General features: G+C 50.2%; 8 protein-coding genes across 8 annotated transcripts; 3 read left to right on the top strand and 5 right to left on the bottom strand.

The window, feature by feature from the left end:
- Nucleotides 1-408: 408 nt before the first annotated feature.
- Nucleotides 409-2,903, top strand: N7518_005490 (Tetratricopeptide TPR2; the record flags this gene model as incomplete). Its single annotated transcript, XM_057186417.1, has 5 exons — nt 409-567; nt 629-966; nt 1,024-1,501; nt 2,202-2,266; nt 2,321-2,903. 5 exons carry the CDS (start codon nt 409-411, stop codon nt 2,901-2,903), a joined length of 1,623 nt encoding a protein of 540 aa, XP_057043187.1.
- Nucleotides 2,904-3,391: 488 nt separating this feature from the next.
- N7518_005489 (peroxisomal copper amine oxidase) lies at nt 3,392-5,557 on the bottom strand (the record flags this gene model as incomplete). Its single annotated transcript, XM_057186416.1, has 3 exons — nt 3,392-3,738; nt 3,798-5,048; nt 5,104-5,557. The coding sequence occupies 3 exons, from the start codon at nt 5,555-5,557 to the stop codon at nt 3,392-3,394; spliced, it is 2,052 nt and encodes a 683-aa protein (XP_057043186.1).
- An 822-nt stretch (nt 5,558-6,379) lies between these two features.
- N7518_005488 (CCR4-NOT core DEDD family RNase subunit POP2) lies at nt 6,380-7,883 on the bottom strand (the record flags this gene model as incomplete). Its single annotated transcript, XM_057186415.1, has 2 exons — nt 6,380-7,348; nt 7,419-7,883. 2 exons carry the CDS (start codon nt 7,881-7,883, stop codon nt 6,380-6,382), a joined length of 1,434 nt encoding a protein of 477 aa, XP_057043185.1.
- A 245-nt stretch (nt 7,884-8,128) lies between these two features.
- On the top strand, nt 8,129-8,454 carry N7518_005487 (NADH dehydrogenase [ubiquinone] 1 beta subcomplex subunit 3; the record flags this gene model as incomplete). The annotated part of the gene is made up of 2 exons (XM_057186414.1): nt 8,129-8,226; nt 8,283-8,454. The coding sequence occupies 2 exons, from the start codon at nt 8,129-8,131 to the stop codon at nt 8,452-8,454; spliced, it is 270 nt and encodes an 89-aa protein (XP_057043184.1).
- A 446-nt stretch (nt 8,455-8,900) lies between these two features.
- On the bottom strand, nt 8,901-10,448 carry N7518_005486 (WD40 repeat domain-containing protein; the record flags this gene model as incomplete). Its single annotated transcript, XM_057186413.1, has 1 exon — nt 8,901-10,448. One exon carries the CDS (start codon nt 10,446-10,448, stop codon nt 8,901-8,903), a length of 1,548 nt encoding a protein of 515 aa, XP_057043183.1.
- An 895-nt stretch (nt 10,449-11,343) lies between these two features.
- Nucleotides 11,344-13,416, top strand: N7518_005485 (transcriptional regulator family: C2H2 zinc finger and Fungal Specific TF; the record flags this gene model as incomplete). The annotated part of the gene is made up of 4 exons (XM_057186412.1): nt 11,344-11,913; nt 11,963-12,212; nt 12,263-12,406; nt 12,458-13,416. The coding sequence occupies 4 exons, from the start codon at nt 11,344-11,346 to the stop codon at nt 13,414-13,416; spliced, it is 1,923 nt and encodes a 640-aa protein (XP_057043182.1).
- A 282-nt stretch (nt 13,417-13,698) lies between these two features.
- N7518_005484 (acyl--CoA ligase) lies at nt 13,699-15,726 on the bottom strand (the record flags this gene model as incomplete). Its single annotated transcript, XM_057186411.1, has 6 exons — nt 13,699-14,025; nt 14,081-14,403; nt 14,463-14,625; nt 14,680-14,946; nt 15,007-15,387; nt 15,451-15,726. The coding sequence occupies 6 exons, from the start codon at nt 15,724-15,726 to the stop codon at nt 13,699-13,701; spliced, it is 1,737 nt and encodes a 578-aa protein (XP_057043181.1).
- A 1,036-nt stretch (nt 15,727-16,762) lies between these two features.
- Nucleotides 16,763-19,250, bottom strand: N7518_005483 (uncharacterized protein; the record flags this gene model as incomplete). Its single annotated transcript, XM_057186410.1, has 9 exons — nt 16,763-16,897; nt 16,953-17,321; nt 17,375-17,560; nt 17,618-17,655; nt 17,705-18,586; nt 18,636-18,763; nt 18,815-18,963; nt 19,020-19,096; nt 19,154-19,250. 9 exons carry the CDS (start codon nt 19,248-19,250, stop codon nt 16,763-16,765), a joined length of 2,061 nt encoding a protein of 686 aa, XP_057043180.1.
- Between the last annotated feature and the right edge of the window lie 651 nt (nt 19,251-19,901).

The following is a 19,901-nucleotide window of genomic DNA, read 5'->3' as shown; positions in this document are numbered from 1 at the left end:
TGATACGCATATGCCAAAAGAGAGTGTGGCGAAGTTCCCAAAATAGTAACGGGCTGTCGCCTGGGCAGCGGACGTGGAAGACTTACGTACGCCCTGTAGAAATAAGAGGATAAGGCAGAGAGACAAATCGATCGGATTGAATATCTAAAGTCCTTAATTTACATATATCCATCGTTGTGATCTAAATAATTGCAGAGTTGCGACGTTGCGACTGAAAAACAAAACAAAAACAAAACAAAACTCCACGGAGCTTCAGCCAGGCCAAGACCCCATCGGGTCTCATTCTTCAGCCTTGTCCCATCTCTCATCTTTTTTTGACCCGTATGACTTCACGATAGACGACACCAACCACTCCCTTCCCTCCGAATACAAAAAGCGCAACACCCTTGCAGCGCTCCTACACAAGATATGTTTCAAGTACGGTCGTCAGGCGGCAGCCTCGGGCGGACGAAGAATATATTACATTTCATACAAGGATTTATTATCTTCCTCGCATGGGCCTTGACCATCGCTATCTGGACCAAAGGAGATGGCATAGATGGGCGCACAGGCTGGTACTGGGGTCTGGTGAGTTTTGCGTTTTGATACTAAAAAAAAAGTTGCATTCTGACGTACGACCGCATGGCAGTGCTGGTTGAGTATTCCCGGTCTGGTCTATCTAGTAGCAGTGCCCATGTGGCCACGAGCTCGACGCTTCGGTAACGTCTATGCCTTCGCCTGTGTCGACATCCTCTATTCGATTCTCTGGCTCAGTGCGTGGATCTGTCTCGCTTCCTATGTCGCCCAAGGAAAGTCCAAGGGCTCGACCACCGACGACGACAAGAAGACTACTACTAAGAGAGCCGATGATACGACTACCACCACCACCACCAACACTACCAAGACGGGATGCGATAATTGGGCATACGGCAGCGCTGACAAGTGCAAGCTGAGCGAGGCAACTACAATTATCGGTGTTTTCATCTTGTACGTGCATTCCTTCCGAGACACAACGATTCCTTGGTGGAACTAACATACAAAAAGCGTCCTCTTCGCCATCACCTCCTGGATGTCCTTCCGCAATGTCACGCACTTCCGCCGCACCGGCACCCTCCCCGACGCCGTCTCTGATCCCACCTTTGCCGCACAGAGCAAAGCCGCCTTCTCATCGAACCCAGCCCAGGACTTCGAGGAGGATGAGGACGACATCCGCTCCGGCCGAGGCGGCAACATGGGCATATCGACCCTCGGCGACCAGGACGAGGACTATGCCCTCCTGCATCAGAGCGAGGTGGATGACCTAGGCAACGCACACGGCCGGACCGCGATGCAAGGCTCCTACGATCCCACCGCTACCGCCCCCGGAGGCGTCCTCCATGATTATAACAGTACTGGTTACGGTGGTGCGCATGGCCAGCACTATGTGGAGCCATCTAGTCAGTACGAGCCGTCTACTCATTACAATCCGTCGGAATACACCCCGTCTGAGTACACCGCTCACACTGGGTTTGGTGGCTCATCTGTGAGTGGGTACGGACGGCACGCGAGTTGAGTAAGGAGTGTTGTCGGTGTACATGGAGGCATATTTCAGTGAAATACCCGGATGATTGATGAGTCGTCTTGTTTTTTTTGCGCCTTGAATATTGACCATGGAGCGCGGTGTTGGCGCATCGCTGTTTACTTTGGGCTAATGCCCGTCTTTACTGTGTTTCTCACGAGCTTTTTTGGCACTGGGATTACGATTGTATGTCCTGCTTTTGTTTCATTGGAGCTAGCAATATATAGATGTATCATGTATTGCATTTGTGAATCATATTTCCCTGTGTTTTATGGGTAAAAATACCTTGATCCGCAACAATGTACGTAGATGATATTTCGAAGGCTAATATCTTGTCGATATATTCTAGAACAGGATTTTTTTTGGTCAGTATGAAGCCATAGTATACTCACCTTTCTATCACTTGCTCCACAAGGTACAATTATTCTGCCACCGCTTTTCATATCAGCGGGTTTATGGACAGCTTGCCCTCTTGCTATCATCATCTCTTGACGAGTACAACCACGAATATTGACCTCAAAGTGAACTTGCTTGTCGAACAACTAGACAGCATATCCCGAATTATACCTTGTATGAGTTAACCCGTTCCGCAATGACACCTTTCCATTCCACACCCAAAACACCGGCTCAGGCACACCGCAGCGCATATACTAACAACCCCAAGAAGCAACACCGACCTTACAACCCCAAAGCCGAGACCTACGGTCTCTCCCACTCCAAAAATGGCCAGTGAAATCGATATCTACAACCAATACCCATTGTACATGGACCCCAGCACCAAAGCACTTTCACTCCCACAATCCTCCGCACAAACACCCTCCCAAACAGCTGCAATCAACGCCGAACTGGAAGAACTCAACCAACTACACCGCGCCCTAATCAGTCTCGACCCCCGAACATCCCACCCCCACCCCTGCCTGTAAACCCCAAGCGCAGCGCGCAGATCAGCAAACTCCGCGACAGCGCCAACGCCGCCCACCGCAAATCCAACTACGACGAGGCAATCAAGCTATACTCGTACGCCATCGACATGGCGCTGAGTCGGCCGGGCTGGGAGCCTATAGGCGTTGCGCGCGAGGAGTTGTCCGGCCTTTATGCGAACCGCGCACAGGCCCATATGGCAATGCAGGCCTGGCCTGACGCGTTGGTTGATGCCAAGGCTAGTGTTGACTCGAAGCCTATTGGGAATGTTAAGGCTTGGTGGCGGATTGCTAAGTGTCTTGCGGAAATGAGTCGCTATGAGGAGGCGCGCAGGTTCTTGCATAAGTCGCTTGATATTGAAGGGAAGGATTCGGAGGGTGGGAAGGAGTTGTTTTCCTTGCTCGGGGAGGTTGATAGGGCTTTGTTGCGGGGGTTGTCCGCTTAGAGTATTGCTCTACCCGTGTGTTTTGTTTTTCCTGCACAGCTGCCCTTTTTGTTTCTGCGTGTTGGCTAGGCATTGTGCCGAGGCTTTTATGGTTTACTTGGTTCTGAGCATGATTCCCTTCTTGTTGGGATGTTTCGAGGCGTTCATGCGAGGTTTACACTTTGATATGCATATCTCTGGATTTCCCTGTTCCCCTATTACAAGACATTATAACTTCTTTCCTTCTCTGTTTTTCTTCTTTTTTTGTTATGAGTGCAGTCTGAATAAGTTTAAAATATCAATGAGAAACATAAAAAGTGGCCGCAGTGGCTAACATATCTACGATCTATAGCTAGATGCCCTAATAGCCCACAACTACTTGCTATATTAAAGTACGCAAATCAGAAAGTAGTTCAAGAATCAGTAATCATTTTCGTTTGCCAAAAAGTGTATATACAAGAAGTGCACGCTGAGAAAATCAATAACCCAAATCAACGTCTGATCTCAAATCAAACCAAAACACTGGAGCCATCATTCTTCTTGCAGGCACAGGTGCTCACATTAGCAGCCACCTGCGTGGGTGTGCGCGCAAAGCTAGGAGGCACATCGAGAACAGGATTACGGTCAAAGAAGTGACGCGGGCGCAGCAGAAGTGTCATTGGCTCCGCAGGCATGATCGGGTAGTCCTCCGGCGCAGGGAAGTGCGTCAGACCGAAAGTATGCCAGAGCACGACGTCAGTGTTATCAATAGAGCAGCTGGGACCAGCAGCTTCGATCCACGCTGGCAGACCCTCCGAAGGCTCACCGGAGGTCTGGGGGACGTGGCGGCCAGCTGGGTGGACTTGGTCATCGTCGTCTAGAGAACGAGGTCAGAAAAGAAACACGATATCAGAAGGGGGAAATGGAAAAACTCACATTTGGTGACATGGACAGCATGACGTGCGAATCCTGCTCGCTTCCAGACCAGGCCGCCAGCCTTGGGGAGAAGGGGAGGAACATCGCGGCTGACTAGCTTGTAGCTGACGGGCTTCTTGCTGTACGGGTTGAGCTTGTTGGTATTGGCCATGTCCCAAGTACGGCTGGTGGACCCGTTATAGTCGGACATAGCCTCGATGGGTGTGGAGAACTTTGTCTTTTTGGCGTAGAAGGCGTTGCCGTACTTGTTCTCGGCACTGCCGACTTCACCGGGTCCTTGGACTGCATCTACCTGGAAGACGGTATTGTTCGGCCCGTCGATGTTCGGGTCGACACGGAGACAGAACAGGTGCTGGTGGTTATGGGCGTTGACGCCGGGGTACACCTCAGTTCCCCAGCCCTTGGTATCCTCGCCTGGGTTCATGGCGTAAGTGTTGAGGATGCCGGTCAGCTTGATCTCGAGCTGGATGGTGCCGTCCTGGTGGAAGATCCAGTACACGCAGTACTCGTAGTTTGCTGCGGTGAAGATCTGCGAGATGATGAGCTTACGGCCGCGGGTTACGACCATCGACTCGTCGCGGAAATCGGTGTGCTTGAATAGGATGCCGGCGTCTTCTTCGTGGATGCAGATGGCGTTCTTGATGATTGTGCTAGCGCCGGCCCGGTTGACGAATGCTGCGTCCATGTAGTGGATTGCGCCCTTGCAGTCGCATCCCAATGTCAGGCTGTTTGTCATGTAGCCACCGCCGTACTCGCCCAGGTCGAATGCGTGCTTGCGTTGGTGGGGATGCTCCGGGTTGCCGTATGGCACGACCATCTCGGCCATTGAAAGACGCCAGAATACAGGTCGCACATTGCCCTTGTCATTGAATGTGATGTTGTTCAGGACAATGCCTTCCCGGTAGTTGAAGCCGACGTGGATACTCCAGTTCTGCCATTCGATTATGCGTCCCTTGACCTCGAAAGACACACCCTCTGGCTGGGTGATGTGAATTGGCTTAAGATCGGTTCGGTATCCTCCTTCTTTCTCGATTGAGGCCGGGTGGTAGTTGTTTGGAGGCGCCTTGCTGAGCGGTCTTCGCACAGACGGCACATCAATGTGGATGATCTGCTTGGTCTCGGCGTTGAAGATGGGACAGAAGTCCAAGGGATAAGTGTATTGGGAGTCGTCTGGGTGTGGGCGGTAGTACATCAGGGCTTGCTGAAGACGGACACCGGTTCCAAAGCGCTCATCGTATCCAATTGTCCATGCTAGAATACCATTTGATCAGTATCAATCTTTGATAAACGAGGGAAGTCCACTTACGGTCACAGTATACTTTATGCATATCCTCCTTGGGGATTCCAATGATACCGCATTGCTCGATGACCTTAGCATCCTTGCGCACAACATGCTCAACCTCCTGCAAATCCTCCATAGTGATCAGAGGCTGAACATTCGGTGTGTGCTGCCACTTGATGATCTTCTTCTGGTTCAGGTCAACCACACCATCGTAGATCTTACCACCAGGCGCAATGGCAACAATATCAGCGGCTCGGCTAGGACGAGGCGCATTTTCTGGATCAGCCACCCAGGCCATCATCTGGGCCTTGCGGGGCTCGTATAGTGTGACCGCATTGAAGTTGAGCGAGCCATGTTCTTTGCGGACAATGCTAACAGCCGCATCAATTTCCACCGTAGACAGAGGATCAAGCGGATGAGGTGGCGGCGCCGTAGCGCTGACCTGGTGAGTCAATTGGTGTAGTCGGTCGAGAACCATGCTGTGCTAGAGGTATATGGAAGGAGATGACTTCAATGTGATGAGGGCAAAGTGCCAATTCGAGTCAAGCAGTGTTGAAGAGTTGAACACAATTAACTCACTTGATTCTCCTCCAGGTCTGGGCTTGCGAGCTATTTAACAAGCAAGTGGTATCTCGAAAATGTCCCGAGCCCTGCAGTTATACCTCTATCGATTAGATAAATATTTGCGGAGGCCGGATCTGATATCCTGATTGGGGTTAGCGTGGTATCTCCAATCCCAAAACGGCAAAGAGATGCTTGTCTGCAGCTATCGTCTATGCGTTATTCATGTCGTTTGTCACATCGCGGGGTAGAAAACAGGCATGTCGCATGAGAATCCTCAATTGGGAACGTGTGCTTGGCCTCGATTAAATCTGCAACTGCGGACCTCTCATCCGAGCAGATCCCTAGATATGGACAAGTAAATGGAGCCCATGAATCTACAACCAGGCAAATTGAGCGAACAGAAACCATGATTCCTATACATAGGACACAGACAGGTCCGATCTAGCTACAACAAGAAAGAAACAAAAAGCGACGTAGATCACAAGAACGAAAGGCCCAAGGCCATAATAGAGCCTGTCAACGCCTCGTAAATGGATTCAAAACCAGCCATATCAAACGCCAGGCACCTTCCTGCCCAACACCATCGTCTAGACGCAGAACCTAGCACAGACAGAGAGCCCATGCAAAGTAATATGCGCGAAGACAATGCCGAATATCGAAGGAAAATAACACGATGTTCTCGTGTCTATGTACATACATCATATCACATCAACCCAGGTGCTACACAGACTGTGCCTCATACCCGGCCCATTTGATAGGCTCCGGGAGTCGGGGCATTGTAGCCAGCGCCGTGGTGCTGAGGTGTATGAGCGCCAGCTCCGTGAGACCCAGTATTGGGAGTGCTGGGAGTTCCGCCGGAGTAAATGGTGGCACCATTGAGGTTCGGCGTTTGCTGGGCCATGTTGTAGGCCACTGCGGGCATTTGTCCGTTGAGGCCCCAGATTTGGCCGGAATATTTGCTGTCGTCGATTTCCCCTCCGAAAATGAGCTGGCGCGTCTTCCAGTAGATCTCGCCAGTAACCAGGGAGTCTGACCCAGCTTGGTGGGCGATTCCGACACGTTTGACGCCAAGTTCATCGGCAATGTCTTGTAAACCCGATTTCTGGCCTAGATTGGTCAGAATCTGTGCTGCAGCCTGCGTGAGAGGAGAACCGTTGACGGCTTGATTGCGACCGGCGTGCTTCATGAGGTATTTGATGTCGTAAAGTGACGGGAAGAAGATGGTAAGAAGCTTGTGAAACTCCTCTTCGTTTTCGGGGAGCTGGGAGCAGAGCATGATCTTCATCAGGTAGCCAAAGTCGTACCCGGAGTGGAAAGATACCCAGTGTACGTCATCTAGCAGCACCAACCCAGAGCTAATCAAAAGAGCACCGAACTCGAAAGGATCAATGCCATTCTTTTCGTGCATGGCGAAATCGATTCCAGATTTAGCAAGCATGGCTGTTGACTCCTGGGCGTACATGTCCCCTTCTAATGAAAATCGGAAGTTGAACTGCCATGTGCAGGGAGCGGGTACACCATACGCTTGCCCATTGGCATCATTGCCTGAGGCTGGGGGAACCTCTCCTTCATCATTGAATAACGTGATGCCTAGTTGTATCATCTTCAGCAGATCAACATTGCATCGGAGGGTCTGATAGTGGTAGTCTGCTTTGTTCGAAAATGACCCGATCGGACGAGCAACAATACCAGGGAACTCGGTGTCCTAGGTCTTAGTCAGTAAACGTTACTCTCAGAAGACTTCCGTTTCGCACGGATCACGTAGTGGTGCTTACCATGCTGATATAAGGGTACTTGTCGACCAACTGTCTCAGAACCGCCATCTCATGGGCCAGGTTGTGTTTCCAAACATCTCTAATCCTTGACTTTACCGCAGCGCCCTTTGCTTCGAGTGCTAATCGACCGTCGTGACCCTGGTGTAGTTGCTGTTGTTGCATTTGCGCACCGCGCGCGAATCCCATCTGTGCCGCATGACTCGCCAGACCGGTGCCGCCACCATCACCTGCACCAGCCCCCGGAAAGCCGGCGACCGCCATACCATTTGCAATTCCGCCGGATAGTGTAAAAGGATTGATGTTGGTATTTGGATTGCCCGCGAAGCCAGGATGACCAAGCGAAGGGGGAGGTAGCGTATTCCCAGACTGTGCGTGTGCGGGATGTTGAGATTGGAGGTGAGCTTGCTGTATGTTGTATGGAGCGTTCAAGCCAGATGGCCCATATCTGCCAACGGGAGGTGGCATTTTGTTGTCTCGAAGATGCGCATGGATGAAGTGACAGTTTCGTCCCTCGAAGGCGGGAGCTACTTGGTGTGCCGTATTCGGTTAGCGCGGGTAATTGCCAAGCACACCTCTTTTCCTCATCTTCGGCTCCTCACTGTGTCACTTTGCGGTTGATTGCGGACTTAGGGACCAATTTGCAGTCTCTTACATCTTGTTTCTCTTTATTTCCGTCTTTAAGTAATATTGACTACCCGATAACACCCACAATGCACGCCCCCAACCCCACCGGTTTTAACATGGCCGACTACAAGGCCGCGGCCTCCCCATCTTCCATCTGGGCCAAGCGGGATCCATGGGCTCGCAAGTACGTCAAGTGATGCCGATGTGATTCCAATTGTGCTAGTCACTAATATTTCACAGTGAGACCTGGCGCTACTGCGGCCCCTTCAGCAGATTCAACCGCTTCAAGGGTCTCTTCCCCGGCTTCGGTATCGCGACTGTCGCTTTCGCTGGCTACTGCACATACGAGCACTTCTTCATGAAGGATGATCACCACCATGGCGATGCTCACCACGGTGAAGAGCACCACTAAAGGGTCGTCTCTGGAGACCAATTGAGAATGCCGCCGACCAACGGATTATCGAGCGGAGGATCTATACCCCAGGCGACGAAAAGAGTCGTCTCGCCTCCGCGAGAACCACAGCCGAGTTTTGGATTATAGCGCCTACAGCTTTGCCAAGTCCGGGGGCTTTTGTCGTCAGGGCGGAGATGCAGCTTCTCATGGCTCATAAGGAGCGTAGCTTCCAGATGGCGCTTTGGGTTTGATTTGTCGAATGTACATAGCTTTTGTTCCACTACTACAACCATGTTTCTTTATTGTTCGATCATCGGTCATCGACTCTACAGGGATTTTGCCTTGTATATCATGAGCTGTTTATCAAGGTTGGTTTGGCTGTGAGCTTCTATAAACACGTAATATCATTATCGACATGAACCCCCACTATGCATGTTCGGGGCCTCAAACTTTTTTTGTGCAGGCTACTCCTCGAATACCAGCGAGATACCATCATCACCGGCAGTGACAATACGCTTTCCATCGAAGCCTTGTACAAAGCCCATGATGCCACCGGCTTGCTCGCCCTCATCATTTTCCGTGGCACCCATGTGTCCCTTCCACTCCTGCATCAATCCTTGCGAAGCCGCGGCGGTTCCACCACGTGCGTCCCAACGTCGGACCACACCATCCAGACCGACAGACGTGAGCATCCAAGAGCGGTTCTGGTGGGCTGCGGGAGCATTGGCAAGGGGCCCTGAGACAGTCGCACCGAGCTGCTTGCTGCTAGGCAGGAACTCAACCTTGACAACGGCGCTTCCCTCGTGGGCATCCCGAATATGCCGACGGGCCGCAAATCGATGAGCCGCATCGTACATCACAATCGAACCATCCACAGACCCAGCGGCAAGAAGGGTGAACGGGGCCTGAGAGAACGACAGTGACTCAATATTGTCCGTTTGGGTCTGCAATGCGGCCATGATAGTTCCTGCAGCGGTGGAACCGGCTGCCTGGGAGGGTGTGCCTTTGCCCTTGCCCTTGGCTGCAGGGACACTTGCTGTGACCCGGGGAAGGCCGACGACTCTGATGTTGCCCTCAGCACCACCCACTGCAGCAATACCGCCGCTGGGGGAAATGGCAATGGTGTAAAGACCACCCTCCACGGCGAAACGCTGATCCTCCGCAGTCAATCCAAGGATTGCATTAGTGCCTTGGGAATACTCGATACCAGCGGCAGCAGCAGCTCCAAAGACATCGTAAACATAGAAGCTGGCGTCCTCAGAAACAGTTGCTAGCAGATTTCCATCAGGCGTCCATGCGCCTGCAGTGCATGATTCGGTGTGGGAGAAGAAGGTCTGAATGATGGATATAGGCTGCCCGGGGTCGGTATGATCGATACGGAAGACCCACACACTGCCGTCATTGGCACCGATGGCAATAACATTTTGAGTCCCTTCATTTCCCTGCTGGTAGGGGCACACGGCCATCCAATTGATCTCTTCCACTTCCTGGACCTCGCCAAAGAACTCCCATGCGAGCCCGGTCTTCTGGGGTGTGGTATCCCGATAAGCTCGCAGCTTGCCATCCAGACCTGCCGTAATGGCATACTCTCCTGTGGGTTCGGTGAAAGTCACGGCATTCACAGTGTCAGTGTGCCCGTCAAGCTTGGCCAGAGGCGCGAGAGACTCGCGCTCCTTTGGCTGAGGGTTTGATTCATAGCTTGATGGGAACACTGGACGCGGTGCAGGGGTCGAATCGAAGATGTAGCCTGTGTCATCACCAGAACCGGTCATGACAATATTGTTGTGAACCGGGTGCTGCGCAACACAGAATACGGAGTCTGAATGCGAGTCGAAGTGTGCCACTGAGTCGTTTTGGAAGGTGATCTCATCTTCAATGGTCATGTTCTCGTCGTCATATTCTCCTTCTCCCTCCGACATAGGGTGATCCTCATCACGCTCAAAGATCTCTTCAGCATCGTCGGCCTGCATATAGTCCTCTTCATTCTCGTGGTGCGGGTCGTTTGAAGACATTATTATTTTTTTTCAATCCGTGGATAGGTGCGATATGAAAGATATGAAGTCGAAAGGAGTGATTTATTAACAGTCCCTTCTGATATAAGCTGTTCCTAAACAATCTTGAAGCAAGAAGTAGGTTGTTAAGGCAACTTGAAATGCCCTCGATCTTTTTTTCTTACCTCCCCGCTTAGAAATCCACACCCCGCGGCAGATTATGCTCTGTCTCTTACCGCTTTGGTGACCGCTTTGGTGTCAGCGCGACACGCGAAATAGCGTCGTTGTAGGTGTTTGCTGGATTTACTGGATTTTTTGTGAATACATGGCCACAGTCCTGGTTGTAGACTGTTTAATTGCAGGTTGCATTGATTTTTCGAATTGACCTATGTGCTTCAGAGTGGGAAGAAGCCATGAACCCCTTGCAGGAGTCTTACCCATGCGAGCAATGCGACAAGGTATTCGGGCGTAAACACCATCTGAAACGCCATATCCTAACTCATACTCGCCCGCAACTCCATCTTACTTGTGACCAATGCGGCACAGCACTGTCACAACAATGCTATGACCGGGGACACTCGGGGTCGAAAGAGTTTAAATGCCGTTTTTGTCCAAGGTCCTATACTCGAAGGTATGCCATAGTCTCTAGGCTGCAGGCACTTCCTATTCATACGATGTTCCAATTCTGATCCCCCGCAGACATAGGCTTGCGGCTCATTTGAGGAAACACCATGAAGGAAAAGATATAAAACAAGAGCCGTCTGACCAGACGAGTCCTTTATCTCCGCAGAATATTCAAGACCAGGGCTCCTCATCCAACATACGTACATCATCTTTCTCATTGAATGAAGATGGAACAAACCAGACTACTCCAGGTCCGGCCGTGCCTGCTACAGACCTCACTACACAGGACCCGATGGATGCCTCGCGGGATGTCATGGAAATATCGGACGACTCAGAAAATGATCAGAATGGCCCAGCATCGCAAGCAAGACCACCTCCTAAGACTCCTCGTCCACGGGGCCGTCCGCGTGTTTCGGCTCCGGGTTTTCGTGTTCGTGCTCGTGCCCCTGCGGCTCCTGCTGCAGCCAGCCCTTCTAAGTCAACCCGCCAGTTGAAATTGTCACTTCCAAAAATGCGGCGTTCAGATGAGCGATTTTTGTTGCCTGAATTTCGTTACAGCGTGATGACCAACATCTCAATATATGAATCACTTAAGGCATTTCTTGTGAGCCTAGGAGAAACAGAAGATGCGACATTTCCATGGTGGAGGGTCATCCAAGACTTTGTGCACTTGTATTTTGAACACTTCGATCATGAATACCCCGTGGTTCACCCATATGCTCTAGAATTTGGGCATGACAAAACCTCGTGGATGGTACTTTTAGCAGTGGTCACTGTTGGGAGTCAGTATAGCGCTTTCGGCAATGCCAGTCAGTTTTCAGCATCTTTCGGTGACATACTGTGTCAGGCAATAGCACAAAACGTAAGTTCATCTCCTGGTGAAGATTCGTACCTTATGTTAATCAAATCAGCAACCTCAATCACCCGAAACAACAACTTTATCCTATGCACAAAGCGTATTTCTTAGTGACGTCTGCCTGATGTTTGGCGGCTCGCACAAAGCGCAGTTGAAGCTGCAATATGAGCGAAATGTGCTCGTCACATTGGCCCGTGTCTTGAAGGTTGATCAATGCATGAAAACAAAAACGTCACAAGCCCCGAGACAGTGGAGAGCCTGGCTGGCAAGAGAATCTCGTATACGTTTACTTCATTGTATCTTTCGTATGTGCCCCTTGCGACAAGCTATGTAAGCCTGGCTAACCATTCACCAGAGCTCGAATGTCTTCAGCTCATTTTATTTGATCGTCAGCCGATATTTGGGCAGCATGAACTCCCCGAGGAGTTCCCCTGTCGCCAATCACTATGGTGTCGTAGAAATGCCGACAATTTCGTCCATGTATACCAATCTGATCAAAGTGAGCCAATTTTTGTTATCAGATATCTCCGGGATTGACCATAACTTTTAGATGTATCACAACCTCCATCTACTCAACTTGATGTCAGAAAAGCCAATGAAACCATGGCAGGAATGGATGCTTACCGCCGAAATCTCTACATGCTGTCTCTTTACAGCGAGGAGAGATTGTTCCTTGACAAAATGTCATATTCTTCCATCTGGAAATCGGGTCTAAGTTCCCAAGTGACCGGCGTGCCAGTTCAGGAGCGATGGGACCATATCTCATCAACCCCTTCCGCTCTGCGCGCAATGATGTTTCGGTCCATGAACGAAATATTCGCGGCCATTCCCACCTCAGCCAAACCAGACTATATTGCCGCTCGAGATGTCATTCATCATATACTGTCCCTTCTCCGGCAAGTATCACTTCAGATGCTCGAGTCATTTTCAGGGTGGCAAGGCGAGGAAGCCGAGGTCGATACGACAACAAGTATCCTGAAACATTGGATGGAAAACAATGCACCTAGTGCCAGGAAATGTCTGTGGCATGCTGTATGTGTTTACAGCACATTGAAAGCGAAGCAGAAATTTTCCTGCCATGATCCTCTCTGTTTCCTTATTGCTTTCTTCTATATATGGGCATTCGACGAGCTCGTGGTCGAGCCTGAGATCAAAAAGCCGGATGCTCCAACTAAAGAGATTCGCTTGTTAGACACCAGGGAAATTCATATTTGGATCGCCGAAGGCCCAAACACTCCGCTCAACCTGGTTGGAGTCGGAAGTCTGACGGGCAAAGCAAGCTCCTTGCGTCTGCTGTCCGAGGTGAGCCAGATTTTCTCAAAACGGAAGTCCTGGTCTGGGCTTTGCCGTGGCCTTGCAGCTGCAGTTGATCAAATCCTGAGCAAACAGACAGCCCAGGCAGCCCCCCAGACAGCTCCCCAGACAGCTCCCCAGACAGTCCCCCAGGCAGTCCCCCAGACAGTCCCTCAAGAGGCCCCTAGGGAAGATAGCAATGTCCAAGTGGCTTGAAAGCTTTGTTACTTACTCTTTGAAATACTATATTATCATTCAGGGCCACTTAAATGATACTTGAAGCCTCGAGGCAGTCGAATCTCGAATCTCAAGTGCCTCAAGAACCAGTGATCGTCATCTTAAACTTACATATCAGAGATTAATATCGGTAAATAGTACAATACAACAAGCTATTATATTGAAGATTGTGAACTATCTACCCGTGAACGTACATACTTCTATACCAAAATGGTTCTTGGCGCTTCTTCCAAGGTTTCCATCAAAGCTATCCGAAACCTTTTAGATCTTGCTACCTGCCTTTCTCCGTGCCTCCTTCTCTTGATCACGGAGCAACCGGCGAAGAATCTTACCACTCGGGCTCTTGGGAATTGCATCCACAAATCGAATGCCTCCCTTCAACCACTTATGACGAGCCTTGTGGTCTTCAACATACTTCACAAGAGCTTGGGTGACTGATTCGTCCGATCCTGCAGTGGGAGACTTGACCACGATAGCCTTGGGGACTTCTCCCGCACGAGGATCTGGGACGGCGATAACGGCACAGTCCGAGACATCGGGGTGGGCGAGGAGATGGTCTTCGAGTTCGGCAGGTGCGACTTGCAGACCCTAGGAATGACGTGTTAGACTGCGAACATTTCCATCAACCGGTGGCACCACGAACCTTGACCTTGATCAACTCCTTAATGCGATCGACAATAAACACGTGCTCGACGCCATTCGGGCTGACACGAATGACAGCCTCGTCTCCGGTGCGCATCCATCCGTCCACGAATGTCTCTTCGGTGGCTTTGTCGTTGTTCAAGTAGCCTAGCACGACACTTGGGCTTCGGACCACCAACTCGCCGGGTGTGTCGTATGTTGTGATTTCCGTGTTTTCGGGCGTCATGAGGCGGGCCTCGACTCCAGGGAGGAAGGCACCGGATGAACCGAGCCAGATATCGTTCGGGTGGGTCGAGCTCACGACCGTGGACGTCTCTGTCAGGCCTATGCGTGAAAATGTCAGTTTCGGCTCTGTGTCTATAAGAAGTGCCAATGCCACATACCGTATCCTTGGCGGATCAAAACGTTCGGGTAGAATTTGGAGAAATCGGCGGCTGTCTCCATGCCCAAGGGTGCTGCTCCTGTGAATAAAAGCCGCACGGAGCTCAGGTCATACTTGGAGCACACGTCTTGCGTGCCCAGCATGTGGATGATGATCGGAGGTACCTAAGTGGTTGTCGTCAGCATTCGACGGCATCTTCTCAGCAAAGACATACTTACCAGGAACAGCGTGGTGATCTTATAGTGTTGAATGGCGGTCAGGTAGGATTTCAATTCAAACTTGGGGAGAACGATTGTTTGGTCGCCTCGGTATGCGCCAGCATGGCCAATGACCACGAGAGCATAGATATGGCTCTGCGGAAGGAGACCAAGAGCAACCTCTGTATCCGCGGGCTTTGTGCCACCGCCATCCCGATGGTTCTGCTCAAATGCCTTGATCTGAAGGGTATTGGCGATGACGTTGCGGTGGGAGATCTTCACTCCTTTCTTTTTTTTGCAGCACATGATTAGCCAAAGCATTATTCAAGTTGTTGGGGCACTCCTTACCGGCAATCCAGATGTTCCACTTGAGTAGCACAAGAATGCTGTTCGGCGAGCTCCCTCACCTGCGCTCCATCGCAACTCATCCACTGGCGGTAGAGACTTTCCGGCCTCGATGAGTTCGGAAACAGTCTTATATTCTGTTGGGGGCTTCACTCCGCCAAGAATCTGCTCGGGTACATCGAGTAGGTAGATTTTGCTCCTCGGGAGACCAGCTTTGGCCGCAGCTTCCAGTGAGATGGCGAGGAGAGGAACGCAAGTGACCAGGGCCTTGGCCTTGGAATCAAGCAGCTGATGTGTCAGCTCGGAGGCGGAGTATGAGGCGTTGGCGGGAGTGAGAACACCACCCAGTCTGTGCACGGCCCAGAATAGCGGCAAGGAGTCGATCTAATGGCAAGACGAAAGAATAAGCTCCGTTCTATTCTTCTTGCTATTGTATATTGCACCTACAGTGTTGAGGGCAAACACGGCCAGTGTCTTATCCCATTCCGATCCTTCATTTGGCGCCCAACCAAATTCCTTTGAAAGACTACGAGCCAGTGAGTCAACCCGATTAGCTACCTCGCGCGACGAGTATGACTTCCCACTGAGACCGCATGTGTATGGGTCCCGGGAGCCGGCGTGTGGCACTCGTCCGTATTTCTCATTGAGCATGAACTCGCTGATTGGGATAGTGTCAGGAATTGGCTCCAATTGGCCCGCATCTTTAGCAGGCAAAAACACCATTTTTCCAGTTTCTCAGAGTCGCAGTGATATGATATACGTGGTCTCGGCTATTTTTGGAATGCGGTTAGCTGCAGCCAGGTGAGCGCAATGGGGTCTTACCCACGGTTGGTATATATGGCAGTGCGAGTAAGCAAGGGGTCTAGCGAACACACGTGGACTTGGACAATAACCTTGGAAGCAGCTGAGGGGACATTTAATGGAAAAGTGACGGATGCGGGGAAGCTCGGCAAACCTGCGAGAATCTCCAACGACACGACGCCGCTAGTACTTATGCCTCGGTCTATACGTATCCGAGGGTATCATCTATATGTATCCACCATCAACTTCAATTGCCAAGGATGTACTGGGGATAAATCTGGTTCACGATGAATGGAAAGCCCTAATTATCCCGAAAACCAAGCAATCAAGCACTCTGTCTCCTAAACTTCAATGAATAGCAGAATCCTCGTGGGATTTAAAGTGTGGGCTTGGCGTGCAGATCATTCAAATCCCATTCGCCCGCTTTCGCTCCCGGGATATGTATGGGCTCCAAAATCATTAGAATCAATGCGGTGAAGATGTAACTAACTAATCGGCTAACTCTGACTAATTAATTTTGATGGGGTACAACAGGCAGAACTACCCGCAAGCGGTAGGAAGCAATAAGCCAATAAGACAACACAAAACGGCTCGAAGGCGGTCTAAACACCATAATCTAACAAACTCGTGCAAGCCCATTCACCCATGAGTGACTAGAATTGGTTATCAACACAAAAAAGCCTTGAAAATTAGAGATGAGATATAATATTTGGTAGTACGGCAGTGGCCGTCAAGTCTTCCGCGAATATAACTGATAGAAAGCATACGATAAGAAGTATAAGCAGTAGGGTATATAGCAAAAGTAGCAAAACATGACCTGGACACATCATAGAAATATTCGTAAGAAAAAAAAGAAACGTTAGCCCAGCAACTGGCGGTACTCTGATAGATATAAGGTCGTGTGATGGTAGAACTGGGAAAGATGTTCCGGAATCATGTCATTAGACAAAACGTAATATCACTTTCCATCGTAGATTTGGTCGGGTGTGAGTGAGAACTGGCCTTTCTGAATCTCTCTCGCATCAATATGGTCGGGTTTGACGTATCTCGCAGTCAAAGCAAAGCGCAATTTGTTCTCGGGAACCACAGAATGCTGTATTGGTTAGATTTGATTTTCAATGTTGGTAAAGAGTAGAAGAACCACAAACCTCGTAGTATTTCTGGAGATCCCCTCCGTGCATGACAACAAGATCACCATGGTTAAGCTCCATCTTGATGGTAACTGGGGCCTCTCTTCCCTTGCGGCCCATTGCCAGAGCACGGCGAGAGTCATCATAGTCAGATTGCGAGATCTCACCAGCATCGAACTCCTCCCTCAGTGTCCGCCGTTCGCCCTCAAACATGCAGTCTTTCAGAACAGGGTCATCCTGCAGAAGAGTCCCAATTTGCGTGGGCTCAGCCCTTCGGGTAGAGCCATTGAAATACTTATACTTCATGCGGACGAACATAGTTGCTTTCGCTCCAAGAGACAGTGTGGCGATACTGGGCCCCAGCGAGGACTCTCCGTCATCGTGGAACTGATAGAAGATAATTTAGCACAGATTATTCTCAATCCACAGCTCTGACTTACTCCGATCTTCATTTCCTCGAAATAGCCGAGCGTCAGTAGCTCATTTGGAGGCAGGTATTTATCTCCAGAAGAGATGACTGCCTTCTCAGTTGCCCATGACAAACGACCCAGAGCCTGGAGCATGTCATTAGGCGCTTCGTCGAAGCCCTTGGAATCGACAGATACGACATATTTGTAAGGCATACCCTGTGTCATTTCGTCAGATAGTGGATACTAAAATGTCAAGGTAATGTCGTCACTTACGTAGTTGACCGCGAAATGTGAGGTCAGTGTACCCGCAACTGTTTCAATGTGAGAAATATTTCTGAAGCTTGGACATGGCTCACTTACCTAGACTGGACTGGAGCTGAAATCGTTTGAGACCAAGATCATCACGTTGGAGATTGATGAACAGGTCGTCCGGTCCATTCGCACGACTATTGATAGCTTTGTTGGACACAAAGTGGGTAATCGAGCCAACTCCATCAAGTTTGTAGGTCAACTTTCGGTAAGGGAAGAAGGTATTGTCGTCAATCTCTGGAGTCCTAAACTTCCGATCAAAAATAATTGCTCTCTTGATCGGGGCCAACTCGAAATGATCGAGGACGACTCGAAGCGAAACGGGCTTCATGTTCATGAACTTTTGAAACGGGCAGCTGTTCGCACATTCCTCGCCAATAGAGTCATCATCACATTTCCAACCTCGCCAGAAAGTTCGTCGGATACATTTGAAACACATAGGGCACACAATTCCCTTCCAGGCGATACGAGCTGTGCTTACATCCGCGGTATTCTCATCCAATGTGGACAAAAGATCAGGGACTAGACTGTAGTGTGGCTGGATTGCTGGGTCCGGAGGACTGCGAAAGCTCAGGAAATCAGGATTGAAAGTCAGCTCAGCGGGAGGGGAAGCGTTTTCGATCTTCCAGAAGTCGACGCAACTAGGGTCAAGGCACATCCACCCATCCTCGTACAAGCGAATACTTTCCGTAGAGCATCTCTCACACTTGAGAGTTTCGGGCTTTGTTTCAAAGTCCCGTTCATCAAGGGGCACTGGTGGGAGAGAGTCCTTGGCCGCCCACCAGCTCTTTTCCGCAAGGTTCAGTTTCTCAAAGCGGACTTTGACTCCGTGTTTCTTGCCAATCTTTTCAAACCAGACATTGGTAACACGAAACCAGTCCATAATGTTGTACCGATGCGGAAGCTCTCGATTGAGAATCTTGTTCTTGCTCCCTATAACGCTGATTAGCGGATTCCTTTTAAAAAAAGCTTGATAAATTACCAATAACAAGGCCAACAGCAAGCTTCGAGTTTTGGCTGGCGATGATGCTTTGGACGAGTGCATTCTCCGGGTCTTGGTTCTTTTCGAGGGTCAGGTTTCCCTCCGAGTCCTTGGTGCAGCATCCACCGCTGATAGAAGTCAGTAGAGGCAAGCCGTCATTCTGAACAAGGAATCCTTACATTCGGGTAATGATGATCTCCTCATCAATATAAGTGCGGGTACCACCGTCAGCATCAATGAGGAAGCCATAGCAGAAACCTTCATTATGATACATTGCACCTTGGGTGCAGCGAAACCAGGGAATAGCATCACAAAGTTGTTGCCGACCCTGGCAGAAAGTTCAGTATATATCCACATGGGTTAAAAAGATGACTAGCAGCATACCTCTGACCAGGCTGGCGGTGTTCCATAAACCGGCCCAAGAGCTTGATCGTTAACAGCAGCCTGCTGATCCGATGAGACTGTCCGATATCAGTATGGTATATTCCATAATAACAGTAAAACAAAGACATAGTCACCTTTGCTGGCTTGTTCTTTCTTTGTTTTGGCGATCCGGCCAGTTCGCACTGGTCGCTTAACTGTCTGGCGACGATTGACAGTAGGGCGTGGTGCCATCTTGCACAATTGTTGTGCAAGTAAGCTAGTTTGCTATGAATTAAGTAAGTATTGTCCCAGAACAGATTCAAACTGCCAACAGAATCATATTCGGTGGTGGAGATTGATCGTCAGACTCACAGTATAGAGGGCCCAATGGCATCATATAAGGTGAATTGGTGCTCTAATTGTGCTCAATATAATTCGTCAGACAGTACTCAGCTTTGAGTAAGGATTTAATGCTCGAGAGGGATGAGAAGTGTCAGGGAATGGGGTGAAGTGTGGGACGGGAGGATGATGGAGCTGGGTGAGGGCCTAATATATATTTTGCTAGAGCGGCTGCAGGTAGGGCGTGTCGTAAGTATGCGTAATAAAGGGGATCTCGTGGTTGAGTTCCGGGGTCTGAAGCTCTTCGCTTGTACTATTGTGTTCATCAAAGTACATAAGAAGCTGGTATCCGATGAGGATACAGGTACGAAGCTGTCTCTCGGTAAGAGGTATCGGATGTAACTCCGATTGGTGACTGGAAAGAGTGTGGGGGACTCGGGAGGGCTAGGCGATAATAGGGATTTGTGGGTCTCGTGACCCTGAGAGAAGGTGGGGTTTGGGTCCTGTGACCACGAGTATTATACCGTGATACTCCCCACGCGGGCTAAAAAAATTGGCTGCCCC

Source organism: Penicillium psychrosexuale (genome assembly GCF_028828465.1).
Source record: "Penicillium psychrosexuale strain IBT 29551 chromosome Unknown utg000003l, whole genome shotgun sequence".
Lineage (NCBI taxonomy): Eukaryota > Fungi > Ascomycota > Eurotiomycetes > Eurotiales > Aspergillaceae > Penicillium > Penicillium psychrosexuale.
Note: the sequence above shows the minus strand (reverse complement) of the source record. Positions and strands in the feature narration are given on the sequence as shown.